This window comes from Dendrobates tinctorius, unplaced genomic scaffold (assembly GCF_039654945.1).
Source record: "Dendrobates tinctorius isolate UK_male_01 unplaced genomic scaffold, ASM3965494v1 ptg000016l, whole genome shotgun sequence".
NCBI lineage: Eukaryota > Metazoa > Chordata > Amphibia > Anura > Dendrobatidae > Dendrobates > Dendrobates tinctorius.
The window spans coordinates 34,430,297-34,448,132 of NW_027361684.1; the positions used below are offsets into that span (position 1 = coordinate 34,430,297).

The 17,836-nt window shown below is 39.4% G+C and overlaps 1 protein-coding gene across 1 annotated transcript in view; it reads right to left on the minus strand.

Moving 5' to 3' along the window:
- Positions 1-17,836, minus strand: part of SCARF1 (scavenger receptor class F member 1) — a 104,588-nt gene that overhangs the window by 54,606 nt on the left and 32,146 nt on the right. Inside the window, exons 5-7 of the mRNA XM_073565662.1 lie at positions 17,048-17,266; positions 4,463-4,591; positions 79-182 (exon numbers count right to left, since the gene is read on the minus strand). Of these exons, the coding sequence (XP_073421763.1) occupies positions 79-182; positions 4,463-4,591; positions 17,048-17,266 (452 nt within the window). The remainder of the gene's footprint in view (positions 1-78; positions 183-4,462; positions 4,592-17,047; positions 17,267-17,836) is intronic.

The following is a 17,836-nucleotide window of genomic DNA, read 5'->3' on the forward strand; positions in this document are numbered from 1 at the left end:
GAAAAGTCGGGTTTCACGAAACGAAACGCGACCCTAAAAAACCAAAAGTCGCTCAACTCTAGTAGAAAAGTTACTTACTCAGTAGACAGGTTCCATGCTTGGGGTCACATGGGCCACCACTACAATCACAGATGATTGAACAGTTGAATCCAAAATATCCATGAGGACATGTTTCATTGCAACTGCAGACAACAAGAATTGAAAAAAATGTAATTAAATAACATTCTGTATAATTTCTCAGTTTAATAGCTCAAACGATATACAGTTGTGCTCAAAAGTGTTTTCTCTTTTTAATTCATAATGACAACCCAAAACATCCAAATGACCCTGATCAAAAGTTCACATACCCCATTTCTTAATACCGTGAATTGCCCCCTCTAACATCAATGACCGCTTGAAGTCTTTTGTGGTAATTGTGGATGAGGTTCTTTATTTTCTCAGATGGTAAAGCTGCCCACTTTTCTTGGCAAAATGCCTCCAGTTCCTGTAAATTCCTGGGCTGTCTAGTATGAACTGTGCGCTTGAGATCTCCCCAGAGTGGCTCAATGATATTTAGGTCAGGAGACTGAGATGGCCACTCTAGAACCTTCACTTTATTCTGCTTTAGCCAATGACAGGTCGACTTGGCCTTGTGTTTTGGATCGTTGTCATGTTGGAATGTCCAAGTGCGTCCCATGCGCAGCTTCTGGGCTGATGATTGCAAATTTGCCTCCAGTATTTGCTGCTAACATGCTGCATTCATCTTTCCTTCAACTTTGACCAAGTTTCCTGTGAATTTGTCGCTCACACAACCTCAAAACATTAGTGATCCACCACCGTGCTTTACAGTAGGAATGGTGTTCCTTTCATCATAGGCCTTGTTCGAGATGCATTATGAGATTATTTCGGTAATTACTAAACACTTTGACTGGAGAGAACATTGTGATGCACAGTACGATATAGTATACACAAACTGCATCAAATGCGCAGACAGTATTGGACTGGAGTGCCAGGGGTCCACCAGCATCAATGACTCGGGTGGCCCAATGTTTAGCTACATATAAATATTACTTTATCCTTGTACTTATATTTCTATATAATAATAAACTGAATAGTTTGTTAAATGGATGATGAGATGCTGCCTTTGTCTGTAAATAGAGACCCACAGTATAAATATATGTAGTCATATTAATGGTGTAAGGGCAGGATGAGACAACATTACATAAGAGCAAGGTACTCAAGGAAGAAAAAAGTTAAATGATGATGTAAGAAGGCTTAATGGAGAAGTAAGAGTACTTACAAGAGTAATGTAGGGCTCCCTCTCCTGGATGATGTCCACAGTGGGTCTACAGTGACACCTACTGGAGTTGTTGTGCACTAGCACCTTACTGATATTTATACATTTTTTTTACAACTCCTGGTATGCACTTTATCTGTTTTACAGATCCTTTATACACCTGTATGCATTTGTCCAAGGATTTAGTTTTTATTCAAAATTTAGCCTTTTTCTCCCTTTTGACTATGGTCAATTTCATGTCTGGGTGTGCGTCCCTGTTTTTAATAACTTTTTAATCCTTTTCATGTACATTGATATGTTCATCTGTTATTGTTACCTGATGTAATTCAATAAACTATTACTGTTATTTTCACTATGTTGTGAATGGACTTTATAGTCGGCCTCTCTCCTCTTTGTTTTTGCCTAGTGAGGGAGAGCAGACTGTCAGTCATTACATGTCTCACACTGGTAACACCCTCTTTTATTTAAAACAAGCCCTGAAGGTAGATTCCCAGGGAGATTTATGTCTGACCCAGAGATGTTAACAGCTCAGTAATATATTAAAAAATAAGGATTTCTCTGGAATAGGAAATCAGATCACAGACATCAAGGTAGCATTTTATTCAGCTTCCTAAGACCTACAGGCCCATGTAGACAGCTTAGGAGGGTTGATCCTAATTACAGTTGGCTTTTAAAGGAAACTTGTCATCAGATTGATGCTGCCTTCATTGCGAGCAACATTAATTAGAGTCTTACTCAAGTTTACAGTCATGTATATTTTACTCTTAAATAGATGACATGTTCCTTTTAAAAAAATAATTTGTCTTGGGTTTCTCTATCATTGCCTGTTTGTTGGGGTGAGGGCTACTCAGAGCTGATTTATGATATTGAATTATAGTGTCTTTTGTTTTTAGGAACTAAAGAAAACTGAAGTCAAATAAAGATAAATCAAAGCAAAAGAAAAGGTTAATAGAAACAAGTCTGAAGATTTTCCCAAATGATGGGATTTTGAAGGGACTCTCATCTAATTCATGCTGCCCAAACCTCTGAACCATAAATTATAGTCTGGCTGTATTATTGCAGCTGTGCATGTATTTTGAAAAGACGGTCAGGTACTATGTGTCCTAGGCTGACTAGTCTAAGGTCTATGGCTTTTCCCTTTCCTGATCCCTTTGACTGACAGGTCTGTCCCTAGGTACACACACATAAGGAAAGACCTGTCGACCTAAGGGACCTGCCTCGCATTAGTGAGTTGCAGTAGCAAAAACTGGGAGGGCACCACAAAATAACGTAGGGGATACACCTGAAATCAGCAAAGAAGTAAATCATAAAGAAGAAGAGAAAGCTACTGACCACAACAGGGATAACCACAAAAATACAAATTTTATTAAGTGCAACACAGACATAACCATATAAAAACAATTAAAAAGTCATAGAAATGACACATATAATGAACGTGACCTGTATTTTTGTTGGTCAGGTTTATTGGTGCCTTCAAATTTTATTCCTTGGTCTTACTTAATGCGTCAATAAAAAACTTTTCCATTACTATCTTTACTCAGGCCCCTTTTTGAGAACCATATATTACCATCACTATTTATGTCGCTTGTATATCTTTAAGACCACCTGCCGATTCATCTTGTGGCTACTGCTATTTTTACTAGAAGGTTTCATTTAAACGCATTCACATGTCACATCATATGGTTTTATGTTATTCCTTTATGTGCGTTCGCTGTATATGCAAAACAAGAGAGCTTTCGTGTTGGTATGGTAACCGCGTCTCCGGCGCATGCGCATTGATAACCTGAACTGCCATGTTATTATCTGATTTTTCTCCGTGAACAAATGGAGCATCTGTGCTGAAATAACTACAGCGCGTTTAGCGCTTGCACAGTGGCAACATAACCTCCATCTTTCTTGATGGAAAGACCTACTTGCTCTTTCAATCCCGGAAGTGACGTCTTGATTCTGAGTCACGCCTCCAAGCTCTGTTTGAGCGAGCGTTCCTGCCTCCTCTCACATGCGTCTTTGCAGGTATTGTCCGCAGCTGCAATCTATTATTTTATTTTGTACTATATTTATAGGTTCAATGTCAGATGTAACCTTCAGCCCCTGACGAAGCTACCATGCGGTAGCGACACGCGTCGGGCATCCTCACAAGCTCCCCACATTAGTGGTATTGTATCTAGGATATTGCACCCAGCATTTACTTTTTCTTTGGGTAATCGTCTCCCTGCTGGGTGCTCTTATATCTCAATCTCCTACGTATTAGCTGGGAACCTTTGTCTTTTTTCGCTCTACCATTGCCACTTAAATCGGCCATTGTGGCTTTCTATAGCAGTTCTATTGTGCACATTGGTTTACATTCCTTAGTGGATGTTATTAGAAGCTTCTCTATTTGTGGTATTATTTGAAGGACAGTCTACCCAGCATTTATTTACTTCATGGTATTTGTTCCTTTGCTGGGGGGTTTTCTACCTCTTAACCCTTTATTGGATTAGGTCCTGCTTCTATATATATGTTTTAGTGGTTTTCTATAGCAAATATTATTGTGCATATATGCGTATAATTATCCATTTGGTATGTATACCATTATTTTTAGCTGTGCTTGCATAGCAGCATATTTTTATGTAGGGCAAGGTATTGGTTGCATAGCTATACAATGACCATTTGATACATATTTATGGGACATTTACTATATAGACTAATTACTGTTTATTGATTGTATACTTAATCACAGTATCTGTATATTCCTTTGTCCTATTCAGGGGAGTTTAGTCTGGCTTTATTATAAGCCTGAAGGGTTCATTACATGTGTAATTTCTATGACTTTTTAATTGTTTTTATACTGTTATGTCTGTATTGCACTTAATAAAATTTGCATTTTTGTGGTGATCCCTGTTGTGGTCAGTAGCTTTCTCTTCTTCTTTATGCATTAGTGAGTTGCAACACATAGTCCCAAAATTCCTTTTCAAAATATGTTTTCTTTGAAATGCTGCATAATTTCACTGTAAAACATACACAGTAATAATGATGCACCCATGATTCATGCTACTTGTGGTTTGGGCAGCATGACATGACTCCAGCAGGACTCAGATGATAGGTTTCCTTTAAGGTGATGATGAGGTGTTGACATGGCAATTGAATAGCATAATGGGTTAATGGATCCCTTAGCTCTTCTCTTGCATATACCTACTAATGTCATACCTCTGTTTCCAGTATCCAATGTCACAGACACATTCTCCTGTTACAGAGTCACAGTTCCCATGGATGCAGGGTGGGCACAAGTGTTTGCATCTGTTTCCATAATTTCCAGCTGGACATAAAAACTCACACCTGTGGCAATAAGAAAAACAGTTAAGACCCAAATCAGGCTGAGCAAACCAAGCAAACAGCAAGAAAACTTCAGGTCATCAAAATAGTAATTTTGTGGTAATAATGCTTAAAATATATATATATATATATATATATATATACAGTGCCTACAAGTAGTATTCAACCCCCTGCAGATTTAGCAGGTTTGATAAGATGCAAATAAGTTAGAGCCTTCAAACTTCACACAAGAGCAGGATTTATTAACAGATGCATAAATCTTACAAACCAAAAAGTTATGTTGCTCAGTTAAATTTTAATAAATTTTAAACATAAAAGTGTGGGTCAATTATTATTCAACCCCTAGGTTTAATATTTTGTGGAATAACCCTTGTTTGCAATTACAGCTAATAATTGTCTTTTATAAGACCTGATCAGGCCGGCACAGGTCTCTGGAGTTATCTTGGCCCACTCCTCCATGCAGATCTTCTCAAAGTTATCTAGGTTCTTTGGGTGTCTCATGTGGACTTTAATCTTGAGCTCCTTCCACAAGTTTTCAATTGGGTTAAGGTCAGGAGACTGACTAGGCCACTCCAACACCTTGATTTTTTCCCTCTTGAACCAGGCCTTGGTTTTCTTGGCTGTGTGCTTTGGGTCGTTGTCTTGTTGGAAGATGAAATGACGACCCATCTTAAGATCCTTGATGGAGGAGCGGAGGTTCTTGGCCAAAATCTCCAGGTAGGCCGTGCTATCCATCTTCCCATGGATGCGGACCAGATGGCCAGGCCCCTTGGCTGAGAAACAGCCCCACAGCATGATGCTGCCACCACCATGCTTGACTGTAGGGATGGTATTCTTGGGGTCGTATGCAGTGCCATCCAGTCTCCAAACGTCACGTGTGTGGTTGGCACCAAAGATCTCGATCTTGGTCTCATCAGACCAGAGAACCTTGAACCAGTCTGTCTCAGAGTCCTCCAAGTGATCATGAGCAAACTGTAGACGAGCCTTGACATGACGCTTTGAAAGTAAAGGTACCTTACGGGCTCGTCTGGAACGGAGACCATTGCGGTGGAGTACGTAACTTATGGTATTGACTGAAACCAATGTCCCCACTGCCATGAGATCTTCCCGGAGCTCCTTCCTTGTTGTCCTTGGGTTAGCCTTGACTCTTCGGACAAGCCTGGCCTCGGCACGGGAGGAAACTTTCAAAGGCTGTCCAGGCCGTGGAAGGCTAACAGTAGTTCCATAAGCCTTCCACTTCTGGATGATGCTCCCAACAGTGGAGACAGGTAGGCCCAACTCCTTGGAAAGGGTTTTGTACCCCTTGCCAGCCTTGTGACCCTCCACGATCTTGTCTCTGATGGCCTTGGAATGCTCCTTTGTCTTTCCCATGTTGACCATGTATGAGTGCTGTTCACAAGTTTGGGGAGGGTCTTAAATAGTCAGAAAAGGCTGGAAAAAGAGATAATTAATCCAAACATGTGAAGCTCATTGTTCTTTGTGCCTGAAATACTTCTTAATACTTTAGGGGAACCAAACAGAATTCTGGTGGTTTGAGGGGTTGAATAATAAATGACCCTCTGAATAAACTTTTCACAATTTAAAAAAAAATGAAACAAAGAAATAACATTCTTTTTTGCTGCAGTGCATTTCACACTTCCAGGCTGATCTACAGTCCAAATGTCACAATGCCAAGTTAATTCCGAATGTGTAAACCTGCTAAATCTGCAGGGGGTTGAATACTACTTGTAGGCACTGTATATATATATATATATATATATATATTGCATCAACTACTATTTGCTACTGTTTAATAATGCATGAGTTTCTGTCTCCAGCAGTAGTGTTGTATTGCCAATAATGCTTTGTTAAAACATAACCCAAACAAACGAGGAAGTTCCTCCTCACTGTGTGTGTAACTGGAGCACACTTTTACTTTCACTTTGCAAGCTGACAAATAAAATGCTAAGTTCCTAGGCTATAAGATATATCTGTTGTAAGATGTGTTATCTTTGTTCCAGAATAAATATATATTTACTGTTGAATGGCTGGACAGCATAGAGATTAATCCGCTGCCAACAGGTCATGGGCCTATAAACCCAAAGACCCAGAGAAGAGCCCAAAGGATAGAGAACAAAAGTGTACTCAGAAGAAGAAGCAAATATGGAAGTTTACAGTGCCAAATCTGACTAACCAGAACTAACAATCCTGTAAATTCAAGGTAAAGATGCTGCTGATAAGAGAAGGAACATGGAAATATGCACAGGAGTCTAGACCTGACCCACTATTAGAAGACTGGGTAGAGAAGGATCAAAAAACACAAAACACTATCTCCATCAGTATAGTTGATGATCAGATTGTGCATGTATGTAAATATGAAACTGCAAAAGAAATGTGGGAACAGCTACAGAAAGTGCATGAAAGGATAAATTTCAGCAATAAGACCTATTTTATGAGACAGCTATATCAGTCTAAGCTAAATACGGGCCAAGATATGCAGGATTACATAATAAATACTCTAGAAATTGTGGAAAACCGCAGATAATCCGCGCGGAAAATTCCGCACCGTCTGCACTGCGGTTTTTGATTCCCATAGGGAATCATGGTACTGGGGTCCGCAGCAGCCAAAACCGCTGCGGAACCGCAGCAAAATCCGCAGCATGTGCACACAGCCTTAGGGTTAGGGCTAGGGTTAGGGCTAGGGTTAGGGTTAGGGTTAGGGCTAGGGTTAGGGCTAGGGTTAGGGCTAGGGCTAGGGCTAGGGTTAGGGCTCAGATTAGGGTTAGGGGTGTGTTGGGGTTAGGATTGGAGTTATAATTGGGGGTTTCCACTGTTTGGGCACATCAGGGGCTCTCCAAATGCAACATGGCATCTGATCTCAATTCCAGCCAATTCTGAGTTGAAAAAGTCAAATGGTGCTCCTTCCCTTCCAAGCTCTGCCATGCGCCCAAACAGTGTTTTACCCCCACATGTAGGGTATCAGCCTACTCAGGACAAATTGCAAAACAATTTTTGGGGTCCAATTTCTCCTGTTACCCTTAGGAAAATAAAAAATTGGGGGCAAACATATCATTTTTGTGGAAAAAAATGATTTTTTTATTTTCACGTCCGAGTGTTATAAACTTCTGTGAAGCACTTGGGGGTTCAAAGTGCTCACCACACATCTAGATAAGTTCCGTGGGGGGTCTAGTGTCCAAAATGGGGTCACTTGTGGGGAGTTTCAATAGTTTAGGTACATCAGGGGCTCTCCAAACGCACATGACACCCGCAGACCATTCCATCAAAGTCTGCATTCCAAAACGTCACTGCTTCCCTTCCGAGCCCCGACGTGTGTCCATACAGTAGTTTTCTCCCACATATGGGGTGTCAGCGTACTCAGGCCAAATTGGACAACAACTTTTGGGGTCCAATTTCTCCTGTTACCCTTGGGAAAATGAAAAAATTGGGGACTAATTGATCATGTTTCTGGAAAAAATACGATTTTTTTATTTTCATGCCCTGGCATTATAAACTTCCGTGAAGCCCTTGGGGGTTCAAAGTGCTCACCTCACATCTAGATAAGTTCCTTAGTGGGTCTAGTTTACAAAATGGTGTCATTTGTGGGGGGTTTCCACTGTTTAGGTACATTAGGGGCTCTCCAAAGGCAACATGACACCCGCAGACCATTCCATCAAAGTCTGCATTCCAAAACGTCACTACTTCCCTTCCGAGCCCCGACGTGTGCCCATACAGTAGTTTTCTCCCACATATGGGGTATCAGCATACTCAGGACAAATTGGACAACAACTTTTGGGGTCCAATTTCTCCTGGTACCCTTGGGAAAATAAAAAAATGGTGACTAAAAGATCATGTGTGTGGAAAAAATATGAATTATTTATTTTCACGCCCGGGCATTAGAAACTTCTGTGAAGCACTGGGGGGTCAAAGTGCTCACCACACATCTAGATAAGTTCCTTAGGGGGTCTAGTTTCCAAAATGGTGTCATTTGTGGGGGGTTTCCACTGTTTTGGTACATCAGGAGTTTTCCAAACGCGACATGGTGTCCGATCTCAATTCCAGCCAAAAACGTCAAATGGCGCTGCTTCCCTTCCGAGCTCTGCCATGCGCCCAAATAGTGGTTTACCCCCACATGTGGGGTATCAGCATACTCAGAACAAATTGCACAATAACTTTTATGGTCCTGTTACCCTTGGAAAAATAAGAATTGAGGGTGAAAAGATCATTTTTGTGGAAAAAATATGATTTTTTAATTGTATGGCTTTATGTTATAAACTTCTGTGAAGCCCATGGGGGTTCAAAGTTCTCACCACACATCTAGATAAGTTCCTTAGGGGGTCTAGTTTCCAAAATGGTGTCATTTGTGGGGGATTTCCACTGTTTTGGTACATCAGGGGTTTTCCAAACGCGACATGGTGTCCGATCTCAATTCCAGCCAAAAACGTCAAATGGCGCTGCTTCCCTTCCGAGCTCTGCCATGCGCCCAAATAGTGGTTTACCCCCACATGTGGGGTATCAGCGTACTCAGGACAAATTGCACAATAACTTTTAGGGTCCTGTTACCCTTGGAAAAATAAGAATTGAGGGTGAAAAGATCATTTTTGTGGAAAAAATATGATTTTTTAATTGTATGGCTGTATGTTATAAACTTCTGTGAAGCCCATGGGGGTTCACAATGCCATCACCACACATCTAGATAAGTTCCTTAGGGGGTCTAGTTTCCAAAATGGTGTCATTTGTGGGGGGTTTCCACTGTTTTGGTACATCAGGGGTTTTCCAAACGCGACATGGTGTCCGATCTCAATTCCAGCCAAAAACGTCAAATGGCATTGCTTCCCTTCCGAGCTCTGCCATGCGCCCAAATAGTGGTTTACCCCCACATGTGGGGTATCAGCGTACTCAGGACAAATTGCACAATAACTTTTAGGGTCCTGTTACCCTTGGGAAAATAAAAATTGGGGTGAAAAGATCATTTTTGTGGAAAAAATATGATTTTTTAATTGTACCGCTGTACGTTATAAACTTCTGTAAAGCCCTTGTGGGTTCAAAGTTCTCACCACATATCTAGATAAGTTCCTTGGGGGGTCTAGTTTCCAAAATGGGGTCACTTGTAGGGGGTTTCCACTGTTTAGGTACATCAGGGACTCTCCAAACATGACATGGCGTCCGATCTGAATTCCAGCCAATTTTGCATTGAAAAAGTCAAACGGCGCTCCTTCCATTCTGAGCTCTGCCATGCGCCGAAACAGTCGTTCCCCCCCACAAATCAGGTATCAGCGTACTCAGGACAAATTGCACAATAACTTTTGCAGTCCAATTTCTCCTGTTACCCTTGGTAAAATAAAAAAAATTGAACCTGAAGTATTTTTTTTGTGAAAAAAAGTTAGATGTTCATTTCTTTTTAAATATTCAAAAAAATTCCTGTGACGCACCTAATGGGTTAATAAACTTCTTGAATGTGGTTTTGAGCACCTTAAGGGGTTCAGTTTTTAGAATGGTGTCACTTTTGGGTATTTTCTATCATATAGACCCCTCAAAGTGGCTTCAAATGTGATGTGGTCCTAAAAATAAAATGGTGTTGTAAAAATGAGAAATCGCTGGTCAACTTTTAACCCTTATAACTTCCTAACAAAAAAAAATTTGGGTTCCAAAATTGTGCTGATGTAAAGTAAACATGTGGGAAATGTTACTTATCAAGTTTTTTGTGTGCCGTATCTCTGTGATTTAAGGGCATAAAAATTCAAAGTTGGAAAATTGCGAAATTTTCAAAATTTTTGCCAAATTTCCATTTTTTTCACAAATAAACGCAAGTTATTTGAATGAAATTTTACCACTAACATGAAGTACAATATGTCACGAGAAAACAATGTCAGAATCACCGGGATCAATGGAAGCGTTCCAGAGTTATGACCTCATAAAGGTACAGTGGTCAGAATTGTAAAAATTGGCCCGGTCATGAACGTGCAAACCACCCTTGGGGGTGAAGGGGTTAAAGCATGCATGGCATATAGACTCTGAGACAACTAGTCATATGACTAATGACAGGAGCTTTTTCTCTAACCTTGACCAAAGTAAGTCAGAGAAAGCAATCTTGGCTACTGGTAAAGTATATGAATTCAGAGGGAATAGGAGATGGTTACATTACTTATCAAGTCTCCCCAACACAAAGCAGAAAGATCCCAATAAAGGACGTGCTTTAGGTCCATAGTCTCGAAAGCAATTTGTTGTTTGTGAAGAAACTCACAAGACAAGGAAATAAAGTTACATTTAAAGGTGACAGCTATATCACCTCAAAAGAAGGTCACAGGTCACACACTAGTAGAAGGAAAAATAAATGATTCGCTGTACCTGCTAAAAGACAAGGAAAGTGTATACACGGCTAAACATGAACAGCGCAAGAATTCTCTCCATGTACCGAACAGGCGTCGCGCACATAGAGACCCAGAAGCAGTAAGAAAGTTAGTTTAATAACAATTTGCTGATGGTATTATAGTTGATCTGTGAAATCAGACAAGGAAATGTACTTGCTTTCTTAATGGGAAAATGTCAAGAAAATCTTTTCTTAAAAATATTACAAAATCAAAACCGCTTGTGGACTTAATACACACAGGTGTTTGTGGTCCAATGAGTACTCAAACTCCTGGAAAGAAAATATATTTTCTCACATTTATAAATGATTATTGAAGATAAACAATTTTCTATTTGCTTCTCAGCAAATATGAAATTCCAGAGAAACTTGAAATATATATTTCTGAAGTATATAACAAATTTGTGAAAATGCCAAAAATTCTGCATGCAGATAATGGAACTGAATATAAAAGTAATGAGGCACAAAGCAATTTAAGGTGAAATGGAATTGTGCTTCAGACCACTTTGTCATACAACCCTGAACAAAATGGTGTAGTGAAAAGAAGGAACCGGTAACTTTGTGAAAGTGGAAGAAGGAAGCAATTTGATGTTTTATAACAGGGAAAAATGCAAAGTACTACATCTGGGCAATAAAAATGAAAAAAGCAAATACAGAATGTTTAGCTTGCAAAAGAGAAGACTGAGAGGAGACTTAATAGCTGTCTACAAATATCTCAAGGGCTGTCACATTGTAGAAGGATCATCTTTATTCTCATTTGCACAAGGAAAGACTAGAAGCAATGGAATGAAACTGAATGGGAGGAGACACAGATTAGATATTAGAAAAAACTTTTTGACAGTTAGGGTGATCAATGAGAGGAACAGGCTGCCATGAGACGTGGTGAGTTCTCCTTCAATGGAAGTCTTCAAACAGAGGTTGGACAGATGTCTGTCTGGGATGATTTAGTGAATCCTGCTTTGATCAGTGGGTTGGACCAGACGGCCCAGGAGATCCCTTCCAACTCTACAATTCTATGATTCTATGATTGATGCAGATTTGTCAACAACATATTGGAGTGAAGCAATCATGACAGTTTGTTATCTTCAATACAGACTAAAGCTAAAGCTACTGAAAAAACTCCTTTTGAGCAATGGAACAACAAGAATCCTAAATTACAACACATAAGAATATTCGGAAGTAAAGTATTTGTACATATTCCCAAATAAAAACATGGCAAGTGGGAATCTCATGCAAAATATGGTATCCTGGTGGGCTACAGTGAAACCCAGAAAGGATATAGAATCCTATATCCAGAAACGAACAAAATTGGATTTTAAGACCAAGTATGGCTCTGAAGGCAAGGTTCACAGATTTAAAGCAAGGTTGTCGCAAACGGATATTCTCAGAAATATGGTGAAAATTATGATGTCACATTTTCTCCAGTTGCTAAGCAGACAACATTAAGGACTCTAATAGCTGCTGTGCAAAACATATATTTTAGGCATTTGGACATCAAATTGGGCGATGTGATTATGGTTCATCAAGAGGAAACAGAAATTGCAAAGATGACTAAAATTCTGAATCAGCATTTTGAAACTAAAGACCTTAGAAATGTGATATATTATCTTGGAATCCAGGTCCAAAGAAAAGAAGATGGAAGTTTTCTTCTAAACCAAAGTGCAAAAATGAACTAAATTCTGAATCAGTTTGGCATGTCAGAAGACATAGGTATATCAACCCCAATATAACCATCCTACTTAAAGTTGGAAGGAGAAGATGATCTGTTAGCTAACAATGAAAAATACAGGCAGGCAGTGTGGGCACTTCTATACATAGTAACTATGACTCGACCGAATATTGCAGCAACAATTGTAATTTTCTGCAGATATGTGAAAAACAGCACCAAAAAAACTGGAATGAGATTCAAGACATAACTTTAAGGAAATCTACAACAGGCATATTGCCAGTCATATAGATAAAGAGCACATGATATGGCGCAGAATAAGTGTGGACGACTTTATTTACCATCACACGGACTGTACATGGAAAATTGCATTATAATTTACAGACAGTGCTCATAACGTAGCAAACAATATTTGCATATTATAAATAGCAGCCATGCAGTCTACATAATGTCCATCACACAAGATGGAGATTCCCTATAGCGCCATAAACTAGGTCAGAATAAAAAAGAGCCATACACCAAGGACAATACCTGATTTGTAGAAGGGCACTGCAAAGACTAAGGCCGTCATCCCTCCCCGACGCGCGTTTCGGAGCGCTCACGCTCCTTCCTCAGGGTGCGCCATATCATGTGCTCTTTATCTATATGACTGGCAATATGCCTTCATTTGATTAGTCTTGGAGCCATATGAACATCTGCCTTCCATTTACATAATTGAACTATCTTTGGTAGATGTTCATCAGGTTGATTTCATTATTGTCCGCACCATGGTTTGATTACCTTGGTATATATATATATGTATCTGCTCAGGTTTTGGTCTTTATGCCTATATTATTTGTATACTCAACTTTAGTGCACAATACTTCTTCCTGCCCCTGCCATTGAACCCTGTGTACTTTTAATATTGTTTGCAATAAAATATTAATTTTATGGGATCCTATGGCTGCCCTTTGTTTTTCCGATGGTGATTTATGAAGACAACCAAGGATGCATTAAACTTGCCTGCAGTGAAAAGATCAAGGAGAGAACCAAACAGATTGATGTTAAACATCATCACCTGTGTGATGTGATAGAATGTGGCGTAATTGAGTTTTTTGTTTTTTTTAGCGGGACTGACCAGATGATAGCTGATGTTATGACAAAGCCACTTCCGAGAGCTAAATATGAAGAATTCAGAACCACTATGAGACTAAGTAGTTGTTGAGTGAGGATGTTGTATTAATGTTTATTATTATAAATATTGCATCAACTAATATTTGCTACTGTTTAATAGTGCGTGAATTTCTGTCTCCAGCAATACTGTCATATTGCCAATAATGCATTATTAAAAAGTAATTAAATAAAAAAACAGAAAGTTCCTGTTCACTCACTGTCTATGTAACTGGAGCACACTTTTACCTTCACTTTGCAAGTTGACAGACAACATGCTAAGATCCTAAGCTATAAGAAATACCAGTTGTAAGCTGCTATCTTTGTTCCTGAATAAATCTATATTCACTGTTGAACGCCTGGACAGTACAGAGATTAATCCGCTGCCAACAAATTTATTGGCTTTACAGATGAACAGATTACATTAATCACATTTTTGTATAATTGTGTTAAAACTTTGCAATAGTACAAGTGATTTAGGGCCCATTTACAATTCATGATTATCATGGACAACACATAGGAATGTTAGTTTCACTATAAGGCCGGCGTCACACTAGAGAGAAATACGGACAAGTGAGAGGCGTAAAAACCACGCATTGCACACGGACTAATGATTCTCTGGGGCAGCTTCCATCAGCCGTATATTTCTCGGCCGTATTTTACGGTCCGTGCCAATCGCAGCATGCTGCGATTGTCAGTGTATTCCGCGCACAATACGCCAATGCAAGTCTATGGGTGCGCAAAAAAACGCATTACACACGGACCAGATGAGTGACTTGCGAGAAATACGCACCCGGTGTCCTTTAGGAAAGCCGGCAATTCAATACATGATACAGTAAAATCACACTGACAGGTTTAATAAAGAAACAAAATAATAGATATATGCACATAGAATATATATATATATACATGTCATCGAGACACACATATATATATATATATATATATATATATATATTTACATGTCATCTTGCAATTGGAAGGTGACATTAAGCCAATTAATAATGGAGATGTGTCAATTAGACACTTATCCATTATTAACCCTAGACTATTAAATGGTTAAAAAAACACAGACATTAATAAAAAATTATTTTAATGAAATAAAGACACCTAGTTTTTGACAAGATTTATTGCTCTGGTAATCCAAAAATAAACCATGTAACAAAAAGAAAACAAAAAAGCAACCATATCCTTACCTCTCCACTGCTCAGTCAGGTCCCCCGCTACAATCCATCAGAAAGGGTTAAGTGGTTTACACAGGGACTGGTGCTAATGCGACCAGCCCCATGTAAACCACTGCCAGAATGAATTATTTCATCTCTGCGCAGCCTCCCTGGCTGCCCTGAGATGAACTAATTACCGTGGGAAAGTTTCTGCATTTTTTCCCACACTCATTAGTTCACCTCAGGTCAGCCAGGGGACTCCATACAGCCTCACTGACGTCACTGGCTGACCTGAGGTGAACTAATGAGTGTGGGAAAAAATGCAGAAACTTTTCCACGGTAATTAGTTCATCTCAGGGCAGTCAGGGAGGCTGCGCAGAGATTAAATAATTAATTCTGGCAGTGGTTTACATGGGGTTGGTTGCATTAGCACTGTGTAAACCACTTAACCATTTCTGATGGATTGCAGTGGGGGACCTGACTGAGCAGCAGAGAGGTAAGGATATGGTTGCTTTTTTGTTTTCTTTTTGTTACAGGTTGATGGTTTATTTTTGGATTACCAGAGCAATAAATCTTGTCAAAAACTAGGTGTCTTGATTTCATTAAAATAATTTTTTATTAATGTCTGTGTGTGTTTTTTAACCGTTTAATAGTCTAGGGTTAATAATGGATAAGTGTCTAATTGACACCTCTCCATTATTAATCGGCTTAATGTCACCTTCTAATTGCAAGATTACATTAACCCATTAATATTAACCCTTTAGCCACCGCTACAGGGCAATGGGAATAGAGAGGATAAGTGCCAGAAAAGGCGCATCTTATAGATGCGCCTTTTCTGGGGTGTCTGGGGGCAGATTTTTGTAGCCGGGGGGGCCAAAAACAATGGTCTCTCTCAAGGCTATTAATATCTGCCCTCACTCACTTGCTTTACCTCTCTGGTTGCGATTTTGCCGCGGGAGCCCACGCATATTTTTCCAACGAATTAACCCCTTAATTTAACACCTAGACGTCCCAAATTTTACACACAAACCCTAATTTAATTATTAGTCAGGGAAATATAAAAAAATACATGAAATGAAATGGTTTACTGTATGTAAACCATGTGTCATTTCATGTCGGGTTTGGGAATGATTTTAAAGAAGCCGGCAATTGATTTTGCGGCTATTCTGCTATGTAGAACTCTATGAAATGTAAATATATATATATATATGTGTCTCAATGACATGTGTGTATATATATATTTATATATGTATTCTATGTGTATATATCTATTCTTCCGTTTGGGTTGTAACCTGTCATGGGGATCCATTATATGTCCATTTTGCAAGCTTGCGAGAAAATCTCGGCATACGGATGCCATACAGATTGCCGTACATACTGATGCCATACGGATTACATACGGATGCTTATATGCGCAAAATACGTGACCACACCTTGATTACGGATGACATACGGAGCACTATTTAGGGGACATTTCTCCATATTACGCATGTAAAATACGAACCGTATTTCTCGTCGGTTAGTGTGACTCCAGCCTAATTGTGCAATCGAAACAGCCTGCCGATCACCTGACAAACAAGCAAAATGCTGATTTGTCAGAGGGAATGATTCTTCTGGTTTACCCAAAAGATGGTCGTTCTTGACAGTGCAACTTCCTATGTACACAGGACCTGCACTGCCGAGATTAATGGCAGCCTAAAAGCACTAAACTGTCTATTACAGATCATTCAGTGCCATCTGAAGCTGAGTCGGCCTTTATAAAAAGTTTATTAAATAGCTGCCAACCTGCAAATATCTTGCTGGTCGACAGTCTAACGCTGCCCATCACACAGTGTAAAAATGCCTTTGTTATTTTTTTTTTTGTACAATGGGACAGAATCAGCAGAAAGAAGAGAATTAAATGAAAGCCATTTTGTAACATATTTATGCCAATTGACTCCCATTCAGTGCAGCTGTGGTAGATCATTAAGCACCCACATGATTCGCTTTCACAAAATGAAAATAATTATAAACTTGTTGAAATTCCATTTTGTTCTCATTTTCTTGAACCCCCTTCTTGGTTGGGATGCTTTACTGTAAGTACACAATGAATGAACAAATAAGTGAAGTGAAAAAATAAAATAAATAATATCAAGTACCTTGATCCCATCTTGCCAGGATCACAGTTTAGACATGTTCCACTCTCTCGACTGCATGCTTCTTCCCGAAGGCACTTTGGACATTTCTGTGTACAGTTCTCTCCATAATATCCCACTGAACAAGGCAAATCACAACGTGTTCCCATCCAGCCAGACTCACAGGACCCACAGGAGCCATCAAAGGGGGAGCACAAGTGGCCCGGTTTGCATCTTCCACAGCTAGTAAATTCAGCACAACGAAAATGAAATATTATTCATGACACTGGGGAGACATTTATTGGCAAAGCATAAATGCATGACCACTGAATAAAGCAGCTCTATCTGCATTTCTCAGAATTATAAATACCAGAATTATCATTTTAATCTAAATGACCATTGTCCTTTGACTGTTTTTTCACCATATATCACAGAGGGAATAACTTCAGTGGTAATGATCACTACAAACACTAAAAAAAGCTTCAGTGCCTATAAACATGTTACTGTATTCTAACAATGCATTTTAATGGTTTAAGCCCCCCATACACATCAGGGTAAAGTCCATTAAATCCAACGATATTGGCGGGATCAACCTACTGTCTAATGTACAACCTCGAATAAAAAAAGGTGGGACTCTATTTAAAATGTTAAGAAAACAGGAATGTAATGATTTGGACATCTTTTATAGCCATATTTTATTCATAACATAATATAGGACATAGATCAGAAGGTGAAGATTACTATCCGTATATACTCGAGTATAAGCCAACCCGAGTATAAGCCGAGGCACCTAATTTTTCCACGGAATACTGG